The 25,637-nt window shown below is 40.5% G+C and overlaps 1 protein-coding gene across 3 annotated transcripts in view; it reads left to right on the forward strand.

The window, feature by feature from the left end:
- The window catches only part of TEC (tec protein tyrosine kinase), a 107,410-nt gene that overhangs the window by 57,207 nt on the left and 24,566 nt on the right, over positions 1–25,637 (forward strand). For 2 of the 3 annotated variants that reach the window (XM_090266910.1, XM_090266908.1), the window contains exons 3-6: positions 13,791–13,895; positions 21,936–22,017; positions 22,686–22,814; positions 24,742–24,782. In XM_090266910.1, coding sequence (XP_090123036.1) covers positions 13,791–13,895; positions 21,936–22,017; positions 22,686–22,814; positions 24,742–24,782 — 357 coding nt within the window. The remainder of the gene's footprint in view (positions 1–13,790; positions 13,896–21,935; positions 22,018–22,685; positions 22,815–24,741; positions 24,783–25,637) is intronic. The other variant, XM_090266909.1, reaches the window with a different exon arrangement.

The raw sequence follows: 25,637 nt of genomic DNA on the forward strand, positions 1-25,637 counted from the left end.
CCACTGTACCAAGTAACCCTGACTCATACTTCCCCCACCTCCGTTATACTTCCCCACCTCCGTTATCTTGTAGCAGATCCCTCCCACTCCTGTTGTGCAAGTCACATCAGTCCTTCTCCAGGGGTTTCAGTGTCTGTCTCCAAAGGACAAGCGGTCCCCATCTTCAGTAGAACCTAAATGCTATCACACACCTCAACACAGCAACAGAACTTCCTTGACATCATCTAGAGTCCCAGTTGGTGGAAGAAATTGTTTTAGAAATAATTTTGTCTCTTGAATGTTCCCACTTGAGAGGCTGTGCTACAGAAGTTTTCTGTAAAGTTATTAATTGTAACACAGTGTGAATATTCCCATAGAAACCACAGTAAAAGCAGTGATTGGCACCCATTTGGCCCACAGAAAGCCACAGAACAAGGCAATTCTGTATATTTCTCTCTGAATAGCTTACTGAGGAGAAAATTGATGGGCAATTCATCTTCTCTTTCTAGAAACCTCCATCTAAAATCCAAGTTTCCTCTTTCTTGCCAGTGTTCTCATGGTGATTCCTTGTCCCTAGGCCAGCTCCTCACTCTCCCACTCATGCCCCCTTCCACCCCTAAGACCCCACTAGAAGCCAAAGAAAGGAACTTTTTCCAGCACAGCTAATTATTTTTTCGGACCAAAAAAAAAAAAAAAAAAAAAAAAAAAGGAGGGGATGTTGCTCTCTCTGGGGCAGCAAACAGTACAGGGAAGCTGCCAATATATACAGTTTAATATTTTTAAAGTATTTAGAAAGCAAATTGCAGTGTTATCCCTTTAATGCTGGAGAGACCTATAGAAATATTGTATGTGGCCCTGTAGAAGCTTCTGTAAACACCAGGTTCATGCTCTGCTTTTGTAGTACCCGAGTGAAGCTCTGTTCCCCTTTAAATCAATCATGTTTCCAGTTCACACTGCCTTTCACTGACATCAGAGAAGCAAAGATGGGTTTTTCTTAGAGGAGAAAATGGTCTGGTACGAGCAGTGCAGAGGTAAATTTCCCTAGAGACTTTGAGCCTCCCAAATTTTCAACTCTCCAGAAAGCAATCCTGCCTGTGAGCCATGGGTCAGTTCTTAGGATGATGCTGTGGGGCATGGTCACAGGGCTGTCCTCCCCCAGGGCTGGCATTTCTTTGCATTAGCACTTCGTCCATCAGTTCAGCCATGGTGGGCATATTGGAGCAGGCATGGGAGTTGTGCCCCTACTGGTGCTGCAGCAGCACGTTCATACCACATGAAAAGCCACAGAGCATGCCACTATGTGTTTCTATTACTGGTTGTCGCTGCTACCACCGCATATCCCGGAACTTGTGTTTTCTATCTTGCTTCGTTTATTGGCTGTAACTCCTACCCACCAGCAACTCACACAGCTTATCTCCCCCAAGTTCCTCTTGATAAGAAATTGTGTTCGTGTGATTCTAATTATTTCTAGAATAAAGATATAAAGTGTCATTAAAAACAAACCCTGAGCACATGAAGTGTCCACTGGGAAGCCTCAGAACACACACACTAACACTCATACTTATGTACACACAGGCACACAGAATCTTTACTACAGAAGCAAAGTGCTATTTACTAGTGAGTGTTAATCAATCATACAAATCCAGGAACTGAAATCTAGGTTAGAGTGCCTTCCTTCCTTCCCTTTGGCTACTTAAAAGAAAAAAAGAGAGCAGAGATTTGCAGTGACATCCAATGATTACCGTCTCTGTGGTTAATGGGGATCCCTGACACTAGTCATGACTATCTCTGAGGATTGTGACATGACAGTTACTCTGTTAATGGAATAGTCACACATGAAACAATGTCTGTCAGTGAAACAGGAAGCAGAGGAAGCAGGATCTCTTAGGTCCTGGTGATTCTTGGCATGCCCGTGCCCACCTGGGATAGTATGTGTCTGAGAGAGGAGTGGCAAAAACAAAAGGTAGCCAAGACTCTTCTCTGAAATGGTTTAGTCAAGAAAGTGGTGGCAAGACCTGAGGAAAGCTTCCTCTCCTCTGAACCAATGCCCCTCCTATTCACTTATGTGCCCATTCATTCCTTAATTTATTCAACAAAGGCATTGGGCACCTGCTCTGTGCCAGGCTATCACATGCCAGCCACCGTTGGTGCTGGGAAGTCAGGTGAGTATGTTCTCACTGAGCTTTATCATGTCTGCCTCAAAGAAGGGGCTCCTGAGAAAGGAAGAAAGAGGAGGACAAGATGAGGCACCAGTCAGGGGGGAAGGTGTTCACTTTTTTTCTTTTTTTACTCCTCACCAGAGGATATGTTTTTATTGATTTTAGAGAGATAGGAAAGGGAGTGGGAAGGTGGAGAGAGAGAGAGAGAGAGAGAGAGAGAGAGAGAGAGAGAGAGAGAGAGAGAGAGAGAGAGAGAGAGAGAGAGATATTGAGAGAGAGAGAGAGAGAGAGAGAGAGATCTCAATGAGTTGCTTCTTGTACATGCCCGACCTGGGGTCAGATACCAGCCTAGATATGTGCCCTGACTGGGGATTGAACCTTCACCTTCTGGTGTACTGGATGATGCTCCAACCAACTGAGCCATCGAGCCAGGACTATTGTTCTCTTTTTCTTCTTTTCATTGTTTGTACTTTTTAAAGTCTAGATTAGTTGTGGCAATTAGTAGGATTAATTATATTTTAAGAACTGGAAAATTCATGGTTGTAATCTGATTAACAGTCATCTGGTGTTTCAGGGTCTGTGAAATAAGACTCCAGGTATCAGCATGTATATTCAAATTGTAAGAAAGATCTTAAGAGAAATGAAGTATTTCTGTGGTATTGTGCTTGCAAACCTGATGTCAATGTCTATAGTGATAGTAAGAACCCCGACTTCCCATGATGCCTAGCTCAGTGTACTAAGCATATGATAGGCATTTCATGTGCTAAACACTGGCCAGAGGCTGTTCTTTCTTGCAGATCTGCCATGTAAGAGCCTTTTCTGCCACTGTGACCCAGTTCCAGATTTCCCACAGCTATTTTTGCTCTTGACATTTTTGGAGAGGTTGGAGTGGTATAATGATTATTAGAAGGCTTAAATGAATAAATTTATATAAACTCATGAGGCAGTACCTGGCACACAGTGCTATATGAATGTTACCTATTATTATGTTTGTTATTTGAATCTGGGTTAAATCAAATGCTCTGATTTAGTATATTTAAGTTTATCCCAAAGTGTCTCATCATTTTTACCTATGCTGCCAGTTTCATATAAACCCTTACTTCCCAGTAAAACATTTCCCTATGCATCATTCTAGGCAGGAAATGTCTGAGTGAGAAGTCTGCCCCAGAAGCAAAATGTTGCTATAAAAATTCATTCTCTATTTCTGCATTTTTGAATCCTATCAGTAAGAAGTATTGAAACTTGATGGCAGTAGGAACAAGTAGGCATTTGGGATTTGTGCTGGAATGCTGGTCACTGTGGAGAGCTGGCTAAGAAACATTCATTATATATGACTTCCAGTCAAGATGGAGGCATAGATAAACATGCCTCAACTCCTTGCACAACTACAGGAAAAATTACAACTAGATCTCAAAACAAATATCACCCAGAAATATCAGAAAATCGAGCTGTGGAAGTCCGACAACTAAGGATTTAAAGAAGCCACATTCATCCAAATGGGTAGGGGGAGCGGAGGTGCGCAGAGAGAGAGGTGGAGAGGTGCAGAGAGGCGGAGGGGCACGGAGACACAGAATGGGTGGTCCCACATCTACACATGGTAGATAAAAGTAGGGAGGGATACCTCAGGAGCCAGGGATTCCAGCCCCAGACCAGACCTCCCTGCCCAGGGTTCCAGCACCAGGAAGTTAAGTCCCCATAACTACTGAATGTAAAAACCGATGCGGATTGGAGCAGTGGAAGAAGCTGCTGGACTTACAAGAGATTCCTCTTAAAGGGCCCACAACAGATTTAAGACTTATGTAAATGCACTCCCTCTGGGCTCCAGCACCAGGGCAACAGCTGGAATGGTATCAGTGCCATATGGGGAGAAAATGAAGCGACTGGCTTGAGGGCAAGTGCCAGGAGACAACTTTCTCCTAAGAAAAACTCCAGAGGCCAGGCAGAGGCTTTGTCCCTTTTCTGAGCCTTCTCCCACACAGAGCCACAGAGTGGCGACAACATATCTAAGACTTCATCAACCTGGTTTACGTGGGTTGCCCACTCTGGTGATTGCCTAAGGCTCTGCCCAATACAACTTTTACAGGTGTGCTTTTCTATAATAGGCCATGCTACTAAGACAGGGAGTCAAAGCAGCTCTACCTAATACACAGAAAGGAGGCTCCCAAAATGAGGAGACAAAGAAATATGGCCCAAATGAAAAAACAGAACAAAACTCCAAAAAAAGAACTAAATGAAATGGAGATAAGCAACCTATCAGATGGAGAATTCAAAACACTCATTATCAGGGTACTCCAGAAGCTCCGTGGGTACTTCAAAAGCATAAAAAAGACCCAGGCAGAACTAAAGGTTACATTAAGTGAAATAAAGAAAAGTCTACAGGGAACCAACAGTGGAGGGGATAAATCCAAGAATCAAATCAATGATTTGTAATGTAAGGGAGAAAAATGTATTCAATCAGGACAGCAAAAAGATAAAAGAATACAAAGAAACAAGGATAGGCTAAGGAGCTTCTGGGACATCTTCAAACGTACCAACATCCAAATTGTAGGGGTGCCAGAGGAGAACAGGAAGAGCAAGAAATTAAAAACTTATTTGAAAAAATAATCAAAGAAAACTTTCCTGATTTGGCAAAGGAAATAGATATACAAGTCCAGAAAGCACAGGGAGTCCCAAACAAGTTGGACCCAAAGAGGACCACACCAAGACACATCATAATTAAAATGCTAAAGGTTAAAGATAAGAGAGAATCTTAAAAGCAGCAAGAGAAAAGCAGAGAGTTACTTACCTACAAAAGAGTTCCCGTAAGACTGTCAGCTGAGTGCTCAAAATGAATTTTGCAGGCAAGAGGAACTGGGAAGAAGTATTCACAGTGATGAAAAACAAGGAACTTACAACCTAGCTTACTCTATCCAGCAAAGCTATCATTTAGAATGGAAGGGCAGATAAAGTCCTTCCTAGACAAGGTAAAGCTAAAGGAGTTCATCATCCCAAGCCATTATTATTTAAAATGTTAAAAGGACTTACCTAAGAAAAAGAAGATCAAAACTATGAACATTAAAATGACAACAAACTCACAACTATCAACTATTGAATCAAAAACAAAAACAAAACAAAAAACTAAACAAACAACCAGAATAGAAACAGAATCATAGACATGGACATCATTTGGAGGGTTCTCAGTTGGAAGGGAGAAGGGGGAGAGTGGGGGGAAAGGTGCAGAGATTAAGAAGTACAAAATAGACAGGGGGGTGTTTAGAATAGAATATGAAATGAAGAAGCCAAAGAATTTATGTACATGACCCATGGACATGACCTAAGGGTAGGGGATTGCTGGAGAGCATCTGGGTACTGGGAGGAGGGATGCAAAGGGGGAAAAATTAGGACAACTGTAATAGCATAATCAATAAAATATATTTATAAAAAAGAATCATTATGTATAGCATTCATGTGGGTTTAGGTGAATGTGTATCTGTGGATCTAATCTCATCCCACAGAGCTATACCAGGCAGGCCAGGTGGTGGAGGAATACAGTGACAAGTGCAAAATAACAAAAATCAAGGATTAATTGATTTGCATATGAAAAGATAATTTAACCTGGTATTGCCCAAACCTCAGCCATTATGCATATGACTTACACGATTTTGACACATATTTGTTCCATCTGTATAGTAATGTAATTTGCTTAGTGTTTTCCTTTAAATAATTTCACATTCACTTCTTAAATACACTGTTTATTACAAGAAAACTGTATTAATAAGTGAGAAACAATTAATATTCAATAAAAGGTAACCATAAAACTAAATACAATAAAAGTAAATGTCAAAATTTTACTTGAAACCACCTTAGTTACCACCATACAGTATACTTTGGGAAATACTGATTTAGTTCAACATTTTGCCTTTCTGAATACAGAGTCTGAAGTATTGAGTAGCTGAGATGTGGGGTCTTAATATTCTAGAATGTGTTATTCAAGGTAGTTCACTACTATAACATATGGTCCTCTCAAACCCAATGCCTTACCACAATAGAAAGTTTATTTCTTGCTTATGTTATGTATAACTACCTTCCACATGGTGATTCAGGAATCCAGGCTCTTTCCATCTAGTGGCACATTGTTTTTTGTTCTTGTTTTGCTTTAAAAAAACAGCTTTATTGTGATATAATTCACATAACATACTATTTACCCCTCAAAGTTGTGCAAATTAGTGGTTTTTAATATGTTCACAGTGTTGTGCAACTGTCAGTGCTATCAGTTTTAGAACATAGTCATCACCCCAAACAGAAATCTTGTACCCATTAGCAGTCTATCATCTTGTAGTTTTGTCTTCCACTGGATCTTCTGCATCCAACTGTGAGACAAGGGATGGCACATGGAATATGGTGTGAAAGGTTTTAGAGGAAGTGAGTGCATCACTTCTGTCTGCATACCCTTGACTGGAGCTCAGTCTCATGGCCCCATATAAATGAATGGAGCTGGAAAAGTCCCCCCCAGCTGGGCATTTAGGAAGAGAAGAAAAATGTGGCAATCTGAGATCACTGTCATTGTCTCTGCTTCAAAGGATTTGTAATCATTGGATTGAATGTATTAATTCTGGAATGCCTTGGATTTGAAGTCTGTTACAAGAAATTTATGAAGTAAGGGTCCATATACATTTATTTCTATGTAACTCATTCCAATTTTTACTAATTAAATTAAACTAAGTAAATCACTTTTAGACTTATTCCAATACACTTATGTTAGTGAGTTTTGCTTTCAACTCTCATAAAACATACATGGTAATAGTTTTTAGAGGTGCTCTTGGGAGTTGGAAGGAGGGTTGCCGGCAGTATAAAAAAATCATAAGAGAAATGACCATTAGGATAAAACAAACAAACTTTAGCTTTAAATACAATAAAAAAAACCTTTAAAATCCTTATAATAATCTACAAACGTGCAATCTAATATGAAGTTTATTCTGTGATTTTGGAAATGGAATTTTTTGCCTTTTGATTCCTTATAATTTATAGAGATTTTTTCAACATCCCATTTTTATTCTGGATATTATATTAAAAGCCATAATCTTCATAATTAAACCTTCATAAATCTTAATGCTTATGTATGTAACTGTGGTTTCTTAATGTAAATGTGCTTTTTTTTTTAAAGCTTAGAAGCACTTTACAAAATGTAAAACACCTATGCCAGTAATTACAATTATGAGATGATTAAAGGGAGAAAATACATCACAATGCCGAGTTTTTGTTTTTGCTGTCTTTCACTTTTCCCTGTAATTTAGTCCTTGGCAAAGATGGGGCATTTTATTATGAATCACCAAGTTGGAAAAGACTGTATTTTACTTATTCTACTTCTGATTCCCAATATGCACAGGAAAAAACGTGAAATTCTCCGAGACCTTGTTTCTCCTTCTGTGCACTTCTGGTCTATTCTTTTAACTCTGTTCTGAGTGGAAAGGGAAGAGCTATCCTCATGCACAGAGTAGGCTTTTTAGCTCATCTGTAATTTTTTAGTGTGGAATGTGCCATCTTCTTTCTTTCCTTTTCAAGAGCTGATTGGAACACTTTATCCCTTTAGTATTGACCCATCCAAACTTTCATTGTCCACATTATCATTCCTCTCCTTAACCTTAGCAAATGCCTGGGTATAACTGCCTTAAGGGCAAGAAATTTTGTACTTTTTATTCTCCATCGTGTGATTCTTTGGGATCTGGGCCTTGCTGACGGCAGGAGGAAGCCAGAATCAATCTTTGACGAATGTGGCTGAATGACGGAATGGTCACGGCACGCAGTGAAAGTTAGCAGGAGGTTGTGGTGCCATCCAGCTGCCGAGGGCTCCAAGTTCTAGGCATTTTATTTCTATATTATTGTATGTAATATGTGTTTGGTCTGTATTCTCCGGAGGGTCCCTTGTCACTATCTGTGCCACATCAGCGGCCATATTTGGGTTTGTACTTAGGGTCTGTTTTCATTGTTGTGCCCTATTGAGCAGAAACAGAGGCTGAATGAACAAGACAGTCTGGCAGTGCCAGATGGAGGCCTAATGACAGGATGGCAGGGTGTGTGCAGACAGGTTCCATAGTTGGAATTGAGAGAACAGGCGAAAGAGGACATCACAGGGTTCCCAGTAATGCAAGCATGTGGACACCAAAAGAACTGGCACTGGGAGAGGGCTTCAATTCCAGCACTCCTCCTAGCCATCATTTTCAAGTAATGTGGTTAATTTAGATTTTATTTATTGTGGTTTTGGCACTGAAGAATTCAGGGTTGGAATTAGAGGTCAAATCTTGGTTTATTATGACTTTTGGCAAGTTGGTTATACTCTAAGTTCTGATTTTTCTTCTGTTAATGGGGTGGCAAGAGTTCTGTTTTAATGTTAAGATTATTGAGTTATCCATGTGAAGAGGTAAATACAGTGCCTAGTTCATAGTGAGTGCTCTGTAATTGTAAAATTTTGACATAAGATGATTTTCTTTTTTATAATAAGCATCCAAAAACATTCTAGCTTGAGGCATCTGGAGTTAGGGAAAATCTTAGTGTTTTTTGAGAGCTCGGGGTTCAATTCTGGATCAACCTCTTAGCCAGTCTCACAACTGCTCTGATGCTCAGTGTCCTAACTTCCCGGAGTTGTTGTGAAAACTAATAGTGAATGTTGCCATTTAGGGAGTGACTTTCCCTGCCAGACACCATACTGAGCACCTGTGCACAGTTATCTTTATTCCTGTTAAAAGCTTAGCAAAGTTGAGAGGTACTACCCTATTCCTACAGAGAAAGGAACTGAGAGGAGACAGAGCTTGCCCTGGGTCTCAAGATCTCTTAAGTGGCAAAGAGGCTAGAGCCAGGGTCTACCTGACTTCAAAGCTCATGCTTCCTACCTGAGGTCCTGCTGCAACGCAAAGGTGATTCATCCAGTAACTTCTTCTGTGGCAGGCAGCTGGGAATTGCCACATTAGGAATAGAAGTTTTGATGGGGAACAGGGAAGGGTCATTTGCAATATGGAGGCAAATTCTGGTGCTTCTTTCACTCTGCATAACGGGGAAGAAGGGTGTGGACGGTGGACATGAGGTGTCCTGAAAATTTACAATTGACTTCTCAAATTCACCTGGGGCAAGCCCTGGATATTTGTATATGTTTAAATTTTTAGTTTTGTTAATTTAGTATTGATAGTGATATTTTAAAAATACTTAGTATCCTGGAAATTAAAGGAAAAGAGTGTATCTTGTAAGACTCACTGGGGGCCAGGATCTCAAGCTTTGTGAAGTAGACAAAAGATCTGTATGTCCTGTACACACACACACAGACACACACACACATACACACACATGTGGGCAGGATAAAGAATATAGAAATAGATGAGAAACTTCACATGAAAAAGTAATGAACTTGGATATTTCTTCTTGGGCCACAATATTAACAATAATATATAGCACACTTAAGTGATCATGAAATAATTTTCTTATTGAAGAAATTCTGAGTAGTCTAAATGGAGAGAGGAATTCATGGTATATGTCCTTTCTCAGTGTTAACTATGGTTAATCAGCACATGAAAACCAGGTGTTAAGAAACCAGGTTTTGGAGTGTACGTGGCTCTTCTATTAACTCTCCGGGTTTCTTTTCTATGGTGAGTTTCTTAATGTTTCCAACCTCTTCTTCCTCGATGCTGCCTAATCTCTCAGGGTTACCACTAGAATCACGTGCTACTAAATATACTGTATATGTATTGTGAAAAGCAGAATTCTCTATTATTGCATAAACACAGTGCTAAGCATTTCTGAGTTTGAGCCACTCCCTTCAAGCATTTCGACCTGGTTGTCTAATAGTCAGCTCCAACAACACTCCCAGCCTTGCCTCCTCACCCTTGATTCTCCTTCAGTATTCCGTGTTGTGGTTTGTGGAATCTCTGTTTCAAACTCAGATTCCCTGCTTCTCCTCTTTTAATCCCCACCTCTAATCCATCACAGATGTGTGGATTCTGCCTTCTAAGAAAAATAAAGAAAAGCATCCCTGCTTTTCTCCCCTTACTGCCGCCTACAGGGTCCACAGCCTCATTATCCCTCACCTGAATCCTTGCACCATTCTCCTAGCTAGCCCCCTTCTCCGCCCATGTCACACTGCCATTAATATCTTTCTGAAAACAAACCTCAATTCAGCGCTTCTCACTCCCCTCTTAAAACTGCTCAGGATCAATCCAAGCTCCTAACTCTGGCATATAAGTGTCTTTCTAATTTTGTCTTAAATAACCTTTTTGGTGTCATTCCCTATACTTCCCCTGAACCACTCTGAGCTTCAGCCACAGTGAATTTCTGTTCCCTAAATCAGTGCTTTTGTTTTTTTCTTCTCTACTTGAAACTCTTCTTCCTTTTATTGACAGGAAACTCTCCTACTTATCCTTTAAAAACCAGATCAAAATGTTACTTCCTCCCTGTGACTTCTCCAGCTTCTCCTGGCCCAGTCACCGCCCAACCACAGCACACCAGATGTTTGCTGACTTAATCATTACTAGATTATAAAGCAACCACTCCAACCCTTCCACCCACCATGCTATAGTGAAATCCTCTCGAGGAGACCCTTAGCCCCCTCCCCGAACTGTGAAACTACTGTACTGAGTGTCTCATCAGTGTTTGTTGGTGGAATAGATAATGGAGTAAATGAGCAACCTAAATTTGAACTTTTGTCTGCAAACTTTATAGCAAGATAGTCAGATCAATAAGACCAAATATCAGTATAGTACATGAATAGATTATATATCACAGAACATGAATTTAAGGGGTGTAAGTAAATTCAGTATACATGTCTTCCCCACTTTTTCTGCATAGACTGACCTGCATCTAACTGATCGGTTAGATGGTGGGTGGAGATGGGCATCCTGGAAGCAGACCTACACAGCCTGCTGCTCCAGGGCTAAGAGAGCTGGCAGGTGATATATGACCCAGAGCTATGTCTGGAAAAACTTCATGATGTCCACGTTGACTTTTCTCCAGGGTTGGGGATTAAGGGTCATTTGATTCTCTTTTGCTGTTAGCATTTTCTAAGACTTCTACCATGAACATGTGTCATTTGTTAACAAGAGGATGGTGCTCTGGCACCTTCTTCTGTCCATGAACTGGTACAGACCCCGGGAACAGGGTGGGTGGCCTTGTCTGGCCAGACCCCTTAGCAGGTTCTTTATAGGTTGACCCCTGATCACCTTTCTATCCTGCCTTGTGCACCCTATACATCAGCCACGCTAACCTTTTTTTTTTTTGCTACTTATTTATTTTATGTAGTGAACACTTACAGATATCATACTATAGGTCAGACAATCTTATAAGCATTTTGCAAATACTAACTCATTTAATTCTCATAGCTCTGTAATAGTGTCCATGAAGTAGATGCTATTATCATTTCCATTTTACAGATGAGGCAGCTGAGGTCATTCTGGAATATGCTTTTCTTCGTGTGTGCTTTTCATTCCCTCCCTATCATAGATCAGAATTTCTCTGCCCAAATTGTCATTTAAGCCCCGGTTCCTCTGTATTCTCTTAGCATCTTTCTAATATACAATACTTACTATATTATGCAGGGTGGGGCAAAAGTAGGTTTACAGTTGTTTGTATGAAAAATAATTGAAAATAAGTAATACTACAAGAATAAACTGTGTTTCATACACTAACAACTGTAAACCTACTTTTGCCCCACCCTGTATAATACATACTGTGCTTGTCCCTCCCGCAGGTAAACTTGGGAAAGTTGCTTTGTTTTAGTTTCTTCCCTCTGTAAAATGTGTCTGGGAATGCTTACCTCCCAGAGTGCCTGTGAGGATTAAATGGCGCACTACGTGGACTATATGCTTAGGACAGGAGCTTCTGCAACCTGGACTTTGTGTGCTCCCTGACACAGTTACTAACGCAGGACAACTGTTGTCCTGTGAGAAACTAAGGGGAAGGGAGAGAAGGAAAACCAGGGTGACCCCAAGTCAAGGCCACTAAGGGAGAAGAGTGTCGGCACTCCCAGAAGCCTCGTAAAGGTGTGAGCAGATGACAGCTGGGTAGACAGTCGGGTTTGTTCATCGGTGATGTTTCTGAGAACGGCTTTAGCAGGCTGTGGTGACGTGGGAGGTAAATAGCAAGTGGTTAAGGATGAGTGGGTGGGAAGGAAATGAAAGGCTGAGGGTGTAATCACGTTTTCTTTCAAGAAGGGAAGAGAAGAGCTAGGGCAGTAGCAGGGCCAGAAGAAGGGTTCTTGGTACGGATGGGAGAAGTAAATGCCTTAGAAGAACGTGACTGGGGAGACTGTCCCTCTCTGTATCTTGGCTAAAGCACAGTCCATGCTCAGAATCCATGTTGTCCTCTTGGGAACTTGGCCCCATTAATTCTGTCACCTGCTTGCAGTTGGGGCATTCCATGGTCTAGTTGGCTTTGGGGTCAGTTGGGGTCTTTGGGTCATGTATTTAAATAGTCTGAGCTGCAGTTTCCTCATCTGTAAGATGAGGAGAATTTTGTGAACATAAAATGAAATGACTTCTATTAAGTGCCAACTGTAGTATCTTACCTATTGTATCCCTTTAACCTCTTAGAGACAGGATGAAAGAGAAGAGAAAGGGTAAATCTTAGGAGTGCTTTTGACCTGCAGAAGGAAGATTTTGGGGGTGTGCCTGTGGAATGGCTGCTTTCTTCTCTGTAAAGTAGTGGGACAGTTGTCCCCAGGGATAAGGGGAATGGGAAGGGTTTGTTGTTCCATGGAGGTCACCAGGTTCCTTCAACCAGAGATTAGAAAAGAACCCGGATGCAGCAGTGAAGGTCAGGCTAAGCAGCAAGAAGACAGTTAGTATTGTTTTTTGACCTTCTGCAGCCCGTATGCGGGAATAGGGAAAGGTATGAATCGAACTAGGGGCTGACAAATATGTCAAGGGATGTATGGGATTAGTGTGGTGGGGGGAGGGGGAGGGGAGGAGGGGAGGGAAAGGGAGGAGATAAACTGGTGAAATGACCTCCAGAGTGGTCTAGTCAGATGGGAGCTGATGGCCTGGGACAGGTGGCAGGCCTGGAAGTCCTGTGGTGACAGTGAGGAGCAGAGCAAGTTCCTGGGAGCAGGGTAGGAGCCCAAAGATTGTGGTCATTAGTTATTTGTTGTGGGGAGATTTGCCGTGCCCTGGGAGAAAAGGCGATGGGAAGGAAGTAGAACATTCACTAAGAGTCTGAGTGGAGGCTTTATGTGAATGTGCTAAGGCCACCTTCTGTCCTCCTAGGTTCTGTACACTGGAGGGGAAAAGGAAGCGGGCTGGAGTTTGCATCTGTGATTGAGTACACAGATTTTTGATTGGTTTGGTCTTTAATGCTATCTTTTGGGAGTGCTGTCATCAAGAAGTTAAACAAGTTAAGGTGTGTGTTTAACAAGGGAAGGCGACAATAAGAGGGAGTCCATATCCCTGTCCCAGAGCTTTGGGGGGGCATGGACAGAACCATTTCTTCTTTAGAAATAGAAGGGCTTAATTATTTTGATTATAGTCCTCACAATGTTAGCGTTTTGAACAAATTTAACAATAAGAGGAGACATGGTTTAGATAATTATTAAGGAAATTGCAATATATTGAGTCGGTGATTTCATTAGCAAATATTACCATTAATAACGTTCTTATATCTTATGATTGTAATGGTTCTCCTTTTTTTTCCTTTTAACAGAAAAAATACAGAAAGGGATTTATTGATGTTTCAAAAATAAAGTGTGTGGAAATAGTGAAGAATGATGACGGTGTTATTCCCTGTCAAAATAAATATCCATTTCAGGTGAGCTGAAATGTTTTTGTAACAATGTTATTCTGGCTTTTAGTCTTTGGCATTACAGTTCTCTGTCATTGCTTTAGTGGTTGATTTTTTTAAAAATCAGCTTTATTGATGTTTATAACTGACATAGGAATTATATATATTTTAAAGACTATTTTATCAATTATGCTGTTATAGTTGTCCCAATTTTTTTCTCCTTGCCCCCCTCTGCTGAATACCCACTTCCCTCCTGCAATCCTCCCTCCTTAGTTCATGTCCATGGGTTGTGCATGTAACTTCTTTGGCTTCTTCATTTCCTGCTATTCTTAACATCCCCCTGTCTATTTTGTTCCTATCAATTATGCTTCTTAGTCCCTGCACCATTTCCCTTTTTATCCACCTTCCCCCTCCCAGCTTATAATCCTCCAAATGATCCCCATACCTAAGATTCTGTTCCTATTCTGCTTGTTTGCTTAGTTTGTTTTTATTTTTATTTCTTAGATTCTGTTGTATCTGCCCTTCCATTCTAAATGATCACTTTGCTGGATAGAGTAATCTTGGTTGTAGATTTTTGCTTTTCGTCACTTTGAATACTTCTTGCCAGCCCCTTCTTGCCTGCAAAGTTTCTTTTGAGAAATCAGCCGACAGTCTTATGGGAATTCCTTTGTAGGTAACTCTCTGCTTTCCTCTTATCTTTAGCCTTTGGCATTTTAAGTATGATGTGTCTTGGTGTGGTCCTCCTTGGGTCCAACTTGTTTTGGACTTTCTGTGCTTCCTGGACTTGTATGTCTATTTCCTTTGCCAAATTTAGGAAGTTTTCCATCATTATTTTTTCAAATAAGTTTTCAATTTCTTGCTTTTCCTCTTCTCCTTCTGGCATCCCTATGATTTGGATGCTTAAAGTTGTCCCAGAGGTTTCTAATCCATTTCTCAGTTTTTGGAATTCTTTTTTCTTCTTTCTGTTTCTGGTGAATGTTTATTTCTTCCTTTTGTTTCAAATTGTTGATTTGAATCCCAGCTTTGGTTCCCTGTATATTTTTCTTTATGTCATTTTATGTAACCCTCACTTCTTCCTTTATTTTGTGGCCATACTCAATCATTTCTCTGAGCATCCTGTACACCAGTGCTTTGAACTCTGCATCTAATAGGCTGGCTATTTCCATTTCATTTAGTACTTTCTCTGGAGTTTTATTCTGTTCTTTCATCTGGACTGTATTTCTTTGCCTCCTCAATTTGGGAACCTCCCTGTGCTTGTTTCTGTGTTTTGGGTAGAGTTGCTTTGACTCTGTGTCTTGGTAGTATGGCCTAATGTAGTAGGTGTCCTATAGGGTCCAGTGGCACAGCCTCCCCTGTCACCCAAGCTGGGTACTAGAGGTTGGCTGTGTACATTCTCCTCTTGTAGTTGAACCTTGGTTGCTCTTGGCAGATCAATTGGAAGGATTTACCCAGGCCAGTCAGCTGCAAAGACTGGCTGTGACCTCTGACCACCAACCTCTGCGCTCTGTGGAGGATAAGCTGTGCCAGGGCAGGGTAGAGGTGCTTTGACATGGTCTGTAGCCATCCTTTGGGTGCGTTGGGAATTGTATATATTTAAGGTGCAAAACCTTGATATTTCAATATATGTATACATTGTGAAATGATCACCACAATCAAGTAATTAACATATCCATCACTTCACAGTTACCACTTTTTTTCTTTTTATTGTGAGAACACTTAATATCTACCTTCTTAGCAAATTTCAAGTATATAGTCCCGTATTGTTAAGTGTAGTCACCATGCTGTGCATTAGATTTCCAGACTTCTCATCTTGTATAACTGAAACACTTGGTACTGTTGGCAGCCAGAATGGTACCAGGTGTTAGACAGGTGGAGTCACACCAGACCTTGGTTCAGCAATCTCAGTACTTTAAGTTCTGGCTAAGAAAGAATTCAGGGTTAAGACTCCAACTCTAAGAGAAAGTTTATTTAGAAAGTTGCAGAGGTAGAAGTGAACTGAAGGAGAAATGAGCTCAGGATACAAGTTACAGAGGCAAAAAAAGGGGCCCTTGGGGCATAGGTGAAAGAGAGGCAAGGAAAACGTGAGTGTTGGGGGTTCAGGGGATAGGTGGTGAAAAGGTGAGGTTGTGCTCCCCAGGGAGAGTCACTGGGTCTGCTGTCTTGAGGGTATTTATTTGGAGGTCTCAGGGAGGACCCAATAGAATATTCATCAGCTTTCCAGGTGTGTCCTTTCAGGGTCATGGTCTCTGAATTGGTTGACATCAGGGCAGGGTGTCATTTCTCAATGTTGCTGGTCCTTATGTCAGCCATGGCATTGCTTGTCTGGTTTTGCTGCTTTTCTGGGCCTGGAACTGAAACACCACTGAGGCCTAGATGTATTTGAGATGGGTCAGAGCCTCATTGTCCTTGGGGCTTAATGCTTAAAGGCTATTCTCTGGTCTTGTTTGCTCCCCCCTCTAAGGAGGTCTAACCTGCGTGACTAGCAACATGCCTGGGGAGGAAAGGTCAGGGTAGAGTCTAAACCTCATGAGCAGCAATATGAAAGGTCAGGGGGACTAAACTGCCTGACAAGAGACAGATATGCTAGGGGAGGAAAGATTACCTTGGGGGCAAGGTCCTTGTTTTCCTGGTTTTGCCTGTTGCTAGGCACCAGGGCTTTCCTGGCCTATTGTCTTTTCTCTGTTCACGTCTGTCTGACTGCCTATCACAGTGCCCTTTCCCTATTTTCCCATCCCCCAACCCCTGACTACCACTGTTCTATTCTCTGCTTCCATGAGTTTGACTATTTTACATTCCACATACTAGCGAGGTCATTCAGTATTTGTCTTTCTGTGTCTGGCTTATTTCACTTAGCATGTGCTTTCTAGGTTCATCCATGTCATCAGGAATAACAGGATTTCCTTCTTTTCTTCTAAAGCTGAATAACATTCCATTGTGTACAGACACAACACATTTTCTTTATCCATTTATCTGTCAGGGGACATTTAGGTTGTTTTCGTATGTTGGCTATTGCAAATAAGGCTTCAGTGAACATGGCTGTGCAGAGGTATCTTCAAGAGCCAGATTTCATTTCCTTCAGATAAATACCCAGAAGTGGGATTGCTGAATCATAGGCTAGTTGATTTTTAGGTTCATTTGTAGTTTAACAGTAATTGCTTTCCTTCATGAACTGTTTAAATCTTTGTTGAAACATTCTTTTATTCTTGTTTTTGGTCTGTTAGTTTTGACCCGTGCCCTGAGTTTCTAAGCCCCAGACCTAACTTACTATTATTCAGATTTATCACAGAGAAGTTAGGAGGAGCAGAGACAGAGATTGAGTTGTGCACTGGAAACCTGTATGGTTTTGCAAACCAATGTCACTCCAATACAGTTAATTAGTAAAAAAAAAAGAAAGAAAAAGAAAAAAGTGGGGTGGAATGCTCTCTGTGAATTTGAGATGTTGAGAAGGGGCAGGCTTGAGCCACTCAAACAGAAATGAGGTTAAAAGGTTGCTTGTGATGCAAAATATAATATTAGAATTGTATATAGATTAAGCTACACCTTTTAAACATTTCATGTTTTCCTTCACAATGATCCTGTTATATAAGGGAGATAAATACACTGTTCTCGTTTATGACAGGAAACAGGTTCACAGATGTTCAATGACTTGTCCAAGGTCATTTTGCAAATGAAAAGCCTCTGTGGAACACACACTCACATCTTGCCACTCCCCAGGAGGATCAGTGTGACTCCTGAGCCATCCCGGTCACGCTCTGCAGGCTCGTGGTGCATATACACCTTGAGAATTAGGAGTGCAGAGCTGGATCTGGTACTCCAGATCTCACGGCAGGCAGCACGTGGCCCCTCTCCAGAACACCACTACCGTCTTCCCTGGCTGAGGACAAATTTGTGCTTTCCTTTGAGTAGCCGACTTGTCCAATGCGAGTCGCCTTTTGACCATGGCTGTGGTCTCGCTGTGGACTCAGGGGAAAACTGCAAACATCTTTACAACATGGTATCACAGAGGAGACCTTGGTTGTTTTTAATTGCTACTATGAGCTTCTCAGTTACATTTGAAATTAACGTTTTCAAGTTGAGGGATTAAGAGGACCTGAAAGCAATAAACTAGGGTATTCAAGCTTTAAAACCATGTCTGATTATTTTCACTATGGTGGCAAACAACACAAGAGGAGGACGGACTGCATTTAAGTTTGCTTTTTTCAATTGATTGTTTTATATCTAGCTTTTATTTTTTCCCATGAAGAGCAGGGACAGTATGGTGCTGAAAGAGGCAACTCTGAGGCCACACTGCCTGATTCCCCACTGACGGGCTCTGTGACCTTGTTCATGTCACTTAACTGCTTTGTGTCTCTCTTCTCTTCTGAAAAATGAGAATAATAATATTAATAGTGCCCACTTTCTAGGGTTGTTGTGAGGATTAACCAAGGTGATATATAAGTAGTTTAGATACACAATGAGAGCAAGATCAGTGTTAGTTGCTATTATTACTGCTGTTGTTACTGCTCTCACTACTACTAGTAACACTCCATCTACCTCAGATCTAGAAGTAAGCCTGATTTAACTCTTTTTTGATTAAGTACATTAAGCAAGTGTGTAATTTCCTGTGAAGTTTAGCAGAAAACCACTGCTACCACACTTCTGATGGCTATTAGACACTTGAGGGGTGGCAAATGGTTGTGGGCAGCTATGGTTTTCATGAGTCTAGACCCAGAATTAGAAATTTTGCTGTCTGAGAGAAAGAGATCTGATCTGGAAGATGTGGGTTGGTTTTTAGAATGATGAGGAAAATAGAAGAACAGAAAGCATTATATCCCAGGACCACTTTTAAGTGTTGAGATGAATAAATACAAGAAAAGTTAAAAAACCATCTTAAAAATTAAGAAAAAGTCAACTTGAGCTTTAACTATGTAATTTAAACCAGCAAGATTTGAAAGGTGAAAGATATCCTCTTATTATAACTTAAGTGTAACTAAAAGTTTGGGTCCTAATTTCACATCTTTACAGTGAAAGTTTGCATTTTGTGCAGATGCAAGACCAAAAAAAAAAAAAAAAGAAAGGTAGAAGTAGACATTTCGAAGCCAAAGGAGGCTGCTTCTCACCTAAGCATATTCTAGCCCTAGGAAGGAACAGAGACCATGGGAGGAAGATCCAGCTACTTCCTTAGCTGAGTCTTCTGACATAGCTGGGACTTCCCCAGAAGGTAGCCTTTTCCCCCCAAAGTTTTGAACCCAGATCTGCCTAACAGCTGTTAGACCCATAATCAATGAAAGTCTCTTGAGTAAATGAATGAAGATGTAAATAGGAGGGAGAGTACTAAGTTAGGAGTGTTGCTAAGGGAGAGTGTGTTTCCTCCTTGTTGAAATGGCTTCTGTTCCTCGAGGTCTGCAAAGCTCTTCCCCTGCCAACCTCCGCTGTGCTGGGATGACTCACCAGCAAATGACACATGGGAGGAATGTGGCTCCCTGTATGCCCTCTGTCAAAGTCAGCTGTCACGTGAATGACACAGCAAGTGACTGCCAGGTGTGCTCCAGGGTTTGCTGAGAGGATAGATACTGGACCCCAGATAAGCTCACCCATTGCCTTGCCTGAGATGCCAAATCCATATTTACTATTTGGGTTGAGGGTGCTATTTTAGAAATGGTTTTTAGAAATGTCTCAAGTTAGCTAAGTAGTATAGCCAGTCTTAGTTATCAGAACTCTGCATTTGGATTAGTTTCCTACTGATTAGCTAGTCTTGAACACACTTGAACAAAGTTACAGGTTCCTAGTATCACTGTGAGGTGAGTTTTGCAGAGAAGTTAGACTGGAGCCTGAAGAGACAGATTCTAGGGTGCTAGGAAGGTGTTTGCAGGAAACATGAATAGGAAGAGCCTTTGGGGGTCAAACAGATCCTACTCAGATGAATTAATCTCACCTGCTTTTGTTTTCTCATCTGGGAAATGAGGATCCCATTGCTAATGGAGACATGGGCTGCCATGTGGATTAAATGAGGCAATGCATGTAAAGGCTTAGCCTGATGTAAAGACTCAGAAAAATGAATTATTGTCATGAATTATGATGCACCCAGGTTTCTGGAAGGTTCAAAGCCCTAGCTGTTCTTTCCAGATACCCTTGTGTCAATTCACAATGTTTCATGGTGCATTTTTACCTAATTCTTATGTTCAGAGTGGATTGCATTGACAGACCTAGGTAAGGTGTTAAGATTCTGACACCCAATTCCAATATGTGTGCATTTTAACACACCACAAGCAATTTCCCAACACCAGCTGGGTGTTCAAAAATTCAGTTCAGTTCTAGCTCCATCTTACCAAAGATAGCATCAATTCCACAGGTCAAGGGCTCAGTCCCACGAGACTGGCCCCACTTCAGATGCTAGTCACAACTTCCAGGCTCTCTCCAGGTGCACTGTTCTCCCCAGATCTCCATATTCATTAACCCAGAGTCTCTCCAAACCCTCTCCTTATAGGGGTTTTATGGAAGCTCCGTTACAGAGGCATGATTGATGACATCTTTGGCCATTGGTGATTAAACTGAATCTCTAGTCCCTCTCTCCTCCCTGGAGGTGGTAGTGAAGGGTGGGAGGACTGGAAGTTCCAACCCTCTAATCACAAGGTTGGTTCCATTGGCAACCAGCCCCCATCCTTGGGTGCTTTCCAAAGTCCCTCATCAGTGTAACAAAGACACCTTTATCACTAAGCACAGGATAGTCCAAGGGTTTTTGGATTTCTGTGCCAGGAACCAGGATGCAAAACAAATAGGTATTTCTTTTCTTATTATAAATTGCAATATCACAGCTGTAAAAATCAGGGACCAAATGAGGCAACATACATCCCCACATCTCTCTTATTGCTTTACCTTTACCTCTCTATCATGTCTCACTTTGTCTAGTTATAAAGTATTTCTGTACATGTCTTGAAAATAGGCTCCATGTTTGATGTATTTTTGTGTCTGTGTAGTCCCAGCAAAATGCTGGTGTGATGAATGAATCACTGAGTGAAATATAACACTATTTGTTCTATGGTGTCCACACTGCTGTTTGACTGCATTTATTTGATTGTAATGAATGGTAAGGAATTATCTATTGAAGATGGCCAGGAATAGCCATTTATCAATGAAAGAGTTATTTATGTTCAATTCAGTGGTTGTTGATATGGTGAAGGGAGGTTTCTGGCCATACCTATTTTTAAGACAGTCAAGGTGTTTCTGCCTTGTGAACAACTGATGATATCAAGACCACAGATAAAATTCTTGGGTTAGTTTCCCAGATTTAATTTTATTATTATATAGATATTAAATATCACATTAAAAATATGAATAATAAGACTATTTAGTTGCTTGACAGAAATTACCTCTAAAAGAGGCACTGTGGTTAAACGTTTGGGCATTGAAATCGGATCATGGCTTTCTGGAATACCAGCCAATGATGATGGGCAGATTAAGTAGCACAATATTAGGGGGCACCATCTGCAATGCATTCGATGTGAATGGTGCCACCTGGAGTTATACAGACGTGGAGGCTCAGTGTATAGGCCTTAGTCTCCGCCTCCATAAAATACTGATGCCTTGATGGCAGGAGTTTTTGAGTTAAGGTCTGTAAAGCACATTGCATGGAGTTAGCGTAGACAGTGCCTAATTGTTAGCTACTGCAGTTATTTATAGAAGCAAAAGGAAGGGGGAGGAGTGATGCTGAAAGAGCAGTCCATTTATCTAAATATTATTCAGGAAAATACCGGATTAGGATAATCCCTGTTACACCAAGTTTACCTAAGGAGCTTCAGTTAATTAGGTCACAGGAAATATAGATTAGTGAAGTGTTCTGGCCTCTGTATAATTCTTTTCTTCTATAAGACACGGTCCTTTGTAAAATGTGTATACTACTCAGTGTAGGCATGCAGAAATAGATGTTTTGTAAGGCAGGAATCTAGGTTCTTTGGGTCCAAAGTAATGGACTTTTATTCAGTTATTTCAGAATCATTTATTGGTGTCTGTGCTAGACAAGAGCTCTGTACTGGACATAGTGCTGTGTCTGAGTATTTCTCATTGACTCCATCTTATCTTTTATTTTAGGTTGTTCATGATGCTAACACACTTTACATTTTTGCACCTAGTGCACAAAGCAGGGACCAGTGGGTGAAGAAGTTAAAAGAAGGTAAAACTCCTATAATGCAACATGAATTTGTACATAATTTTAGGCTAGAGCATTGTTATCATGAAAACAGAAACACAGCTAATGCATCTTGCATTTTTAATCTTTTAATATACAATAAGTGTTTCTCCAACGACACTCTGTTACTTTACTCTAAGTGGTACATATTGATGACAGCTTCTTTTTTTATAGTCTGATTTCTTCTAGTGATGTATACATAGTTTCTAAGAAAGCAGGCTTTCATTTAATGCATGATACCTTTGGAGATGATAAAGCACTGAGCCTTTATGATAACAGGATTTGATATTTCCTAAGAAATTGCCTGTGTAGTCAACATTTAGTGTGGATGAACTGACTTCTGCTTAAAGTGGTTAAATGGGGGATTTGTCCTGCACAATCCTCACTGCTTTTTCTGCAGAACAAAAACAGTGGCAGGCTGATCCCTTACAGTGTAGCAGAGATTACCTCTCCTAACAAGGACGTTTCACCAAAAAAAGGAGGCAAAAGAGCACCACATGAATTTCATGAATGCTGGGCTGTGTGATGTTATGGGGGTGTTCTCATAATAAGTATGATATCTGAGAGAGAAAGAGTGGTTGACAGTGTTACTTATGAAATGTCGTTACCTCTGCTTTATTCCACTGATTAATTAATGTATTTGTGAATTCCAGAAATAAAGAACAACAATAATATAATGATTAAATACCATCCTAAATTTTGGGCAGATGGAAGTTATCAGTGTTGTAGACAAACTGAAAAACTAGCACCTGGATGTGAAAAATACAATCTTTTTGAGAGTAGTAAGTATTCATTTTATTCTATAATTATACTGTTCATATTGGTAGAGTGAGAAAGGGACATGATTTTGATTCTGATGTTGGTTAAGTATGACCCTCACACTTTCTAGCACAGTGTAAATATTGGACAAGTGTATTTTGTAAGAATAATTATATTTAGTTAGCATGTGGACCACTTCATGGAATCAAAATGTCTGATAAGTTCGGGGGACCTTTTATTTCAATGCGGAAGCCTGCTAAAAATGACTATTAGAAAATATGAGTATAACATGTCACCATCATCAGCTTTTTCCCCCAACCTTATTGAGGAATAATTGACATATGAAATTGTAAGCTATTTATAGTGTACAGTGTGGTGATTTGATATACTTATCATTGTAAAAGGATTTCTCCGATTGAATAAACACCTCACATGTTTGCCCTTTGTTGTGTATCAGTGAGAACATTTCAGTTGTACTCACTTAGCAACTTTCATTTAAATGCTGCAGTTATCAGTTACAGTCACAATGGTATACATTAGATCCTCAGGCCTTGGTCACTTACAACTAAAAGTTTGTGCCCTTCTACTGACATCTCCATTTTCCTAACCCCAGCCCCTGGCAACCACTTATCTACTCTTTGTTTCTATGAGCTCGATTTTCTTTTTTTAAGATTCCACATATAAGTGATACCATGTGGTATTTGTCTTTCTCTGTCTGGCTTATTTCACTGAGCATAACACCCTCCAGGTTCATCCATGTTGTTCCAAGTGACAAGGTTTCCTTCTTCTTTTAAGGCTGAATAGTATTCCATTCTCTATCTCTGCCTTTTTCTCTGTCTCTGTCTCTGTCTCTAATTTATCTGTATCACATTTGCAACACACTTAGGTTGTTGCTATACCTCGGCTATTGTGAATAATGCTGCAACAAAGATGGGAATACAGATATCTTTTCAAGGTACTGATTTCATTTCCTTTGTGTATATATCCAGAAGTGGGATTGTTGGGTCATAGGGCAAGTCTATTTTTATTTTCTTGAGGAACCTCTGTACTGTTTTCCAACTGGCTGTACCAGTTGACATTCCCACCAACGGTGCCTGAGGGTTCCCCTTTCTCCACATCCTTGTTAGCATTTGTTATCCCATGTTTTTGATAACAGCCATCTAATAGATATGAGATAATATCTCATCATAGTTTTGATTTGCATTTCCCTAATAATTAGTGATATCGAGCACTTTTTTATATACCTGTTGGCCATTCATATGTTTTCTTTGAAAAAATGTCTTCTACTCCTTTTCCCATTTTTAATTGTTGTTATTATTATTATTTTATCGTTGCTATTGAGTTGTATGAATTCCTTGTACATTTTGGATATTAACCCCTTATCAGATATGTGATTTGCAAATATTTCCTCCCTTGCCTTTTCATTTTGTAGACAGTTTCCTGTGCTAAGTGGAAGCCTTTTAGTTTGTGTAGTCACACATATTTATAAAGAGTCAGACATGGCCCCAGTCCCTATGGCATTTATAGTCTGTTCAGAAAGACAGAAATACAAACCAACTTCAATAGCATTTTAAAAAAAATTATTTGTTTGTTTGTTCATTTATTTATTTTTAGAGAGAGGAGAAAGGAGAAAGAGAGGGAGAGAAACATCACTGTGTGGTTGCCTCTCACTCACGCTCCCAACTGGGGACCTGACATGCAACCTAGTCATGTGTCCTGACTGGGAATCGAACCAGCGACACTTGGTTCGCAGGCCAATGCTCAATCCACTGAGCCACAGCAGCCAGGGTTTCAATAATATTTTAAAGTTCTGTTTCAAATAGTGATACGAGCACCAGAATGAGAGAGTCGGACTAGGCTTCTTGCCTCTGTGTTCATTTTCACTTTTCCTTAAAACTGTTGATCATTGGTGGATGCATTTGGACTTATTTCTGTTGTTATCATTTTCAGGTATAAGAAAAGCACTACCTCCAGCACCAGAAACAAGGAAGGTAGGTGGCCTTTAACTTTTGGAAGCATTTACAGTTTAGAGTATGTTCATATTAATTCGTATGATGCTGTTTGTTCCTCCCTCTACCCCATCATATCAGAGATATGCTATAGCTTATTTGATTTTTTTGGTGTGTCAAATAATATTAAATGTATCAAATATTATCATTGGGGCCCCTACTATCATCATTTTGCTTGTATTTTGGCTTCAAGAATTGTATAAGAGGTGCAGGACTTCAAAGGAATATTTCAGTCTTAAAAACCCAGTATTATGACAGAAGAGTGACTTCACTGATTTAATGATGTACCTTTGAAGGTGGGATCTGGTGAGAAACATTGGTACTTTGGACCCAGATGGGACCTGATCCCACATAAATCTGATATGAGTGACTTTGAGTGGGTTACTTAAACCCTTCTTTCCTCCATTGTAAATGGGGAATTATGTACTCTACTTTGTGGGATCAGTATTAAGAAACAATGAGAAAGAGTGTGTTAGGTACTAAGTGTGTGCCTCGCACACAGCAAGCACAAAGAAATGCAAATTTCTTTGAGTGGTAGGGGACCTTATTAAAGTCTCTACTCCGTGGTGTGTTTTCCCCATTGCAGACTATTTTGAGTGGTGGGTCTCCCTTTAGTCCTTCTGGTTTCTGCTCACATGTTACCCTTCCCTCTCCCTAGAAAGCTACCCCTGACCCTGAGCAGAAGCCTCTTGATGTTTAAAGGCAGTTTTTACTCATGTCCTGTATTCTGAAACCCATGAGAGGTCCAGTAGCATCAAACTCATGGGAGGGTTCACTACATTAAATTGGGTAGACTTGTGGTTTCTGCTTGAGTCTGTAGCGATGTGTGAATCATTT

Source organism: Furipterus horrens, unplaced genomic scaffold (assembly GCF_987537825.1).
Source record: "Furipterus horrens unplaced genomic scaffold, mFurHor1.1.pri manual_scaffold_2, whole genome shotgun sequence".
Classification (NCBI taxonomy): domain Eukaryota; kingdom Metazoa; phylum Chordata; class Mammalia; order Chiroptera; family Furipteridae; genus Furipterus; species Furipterus horrens.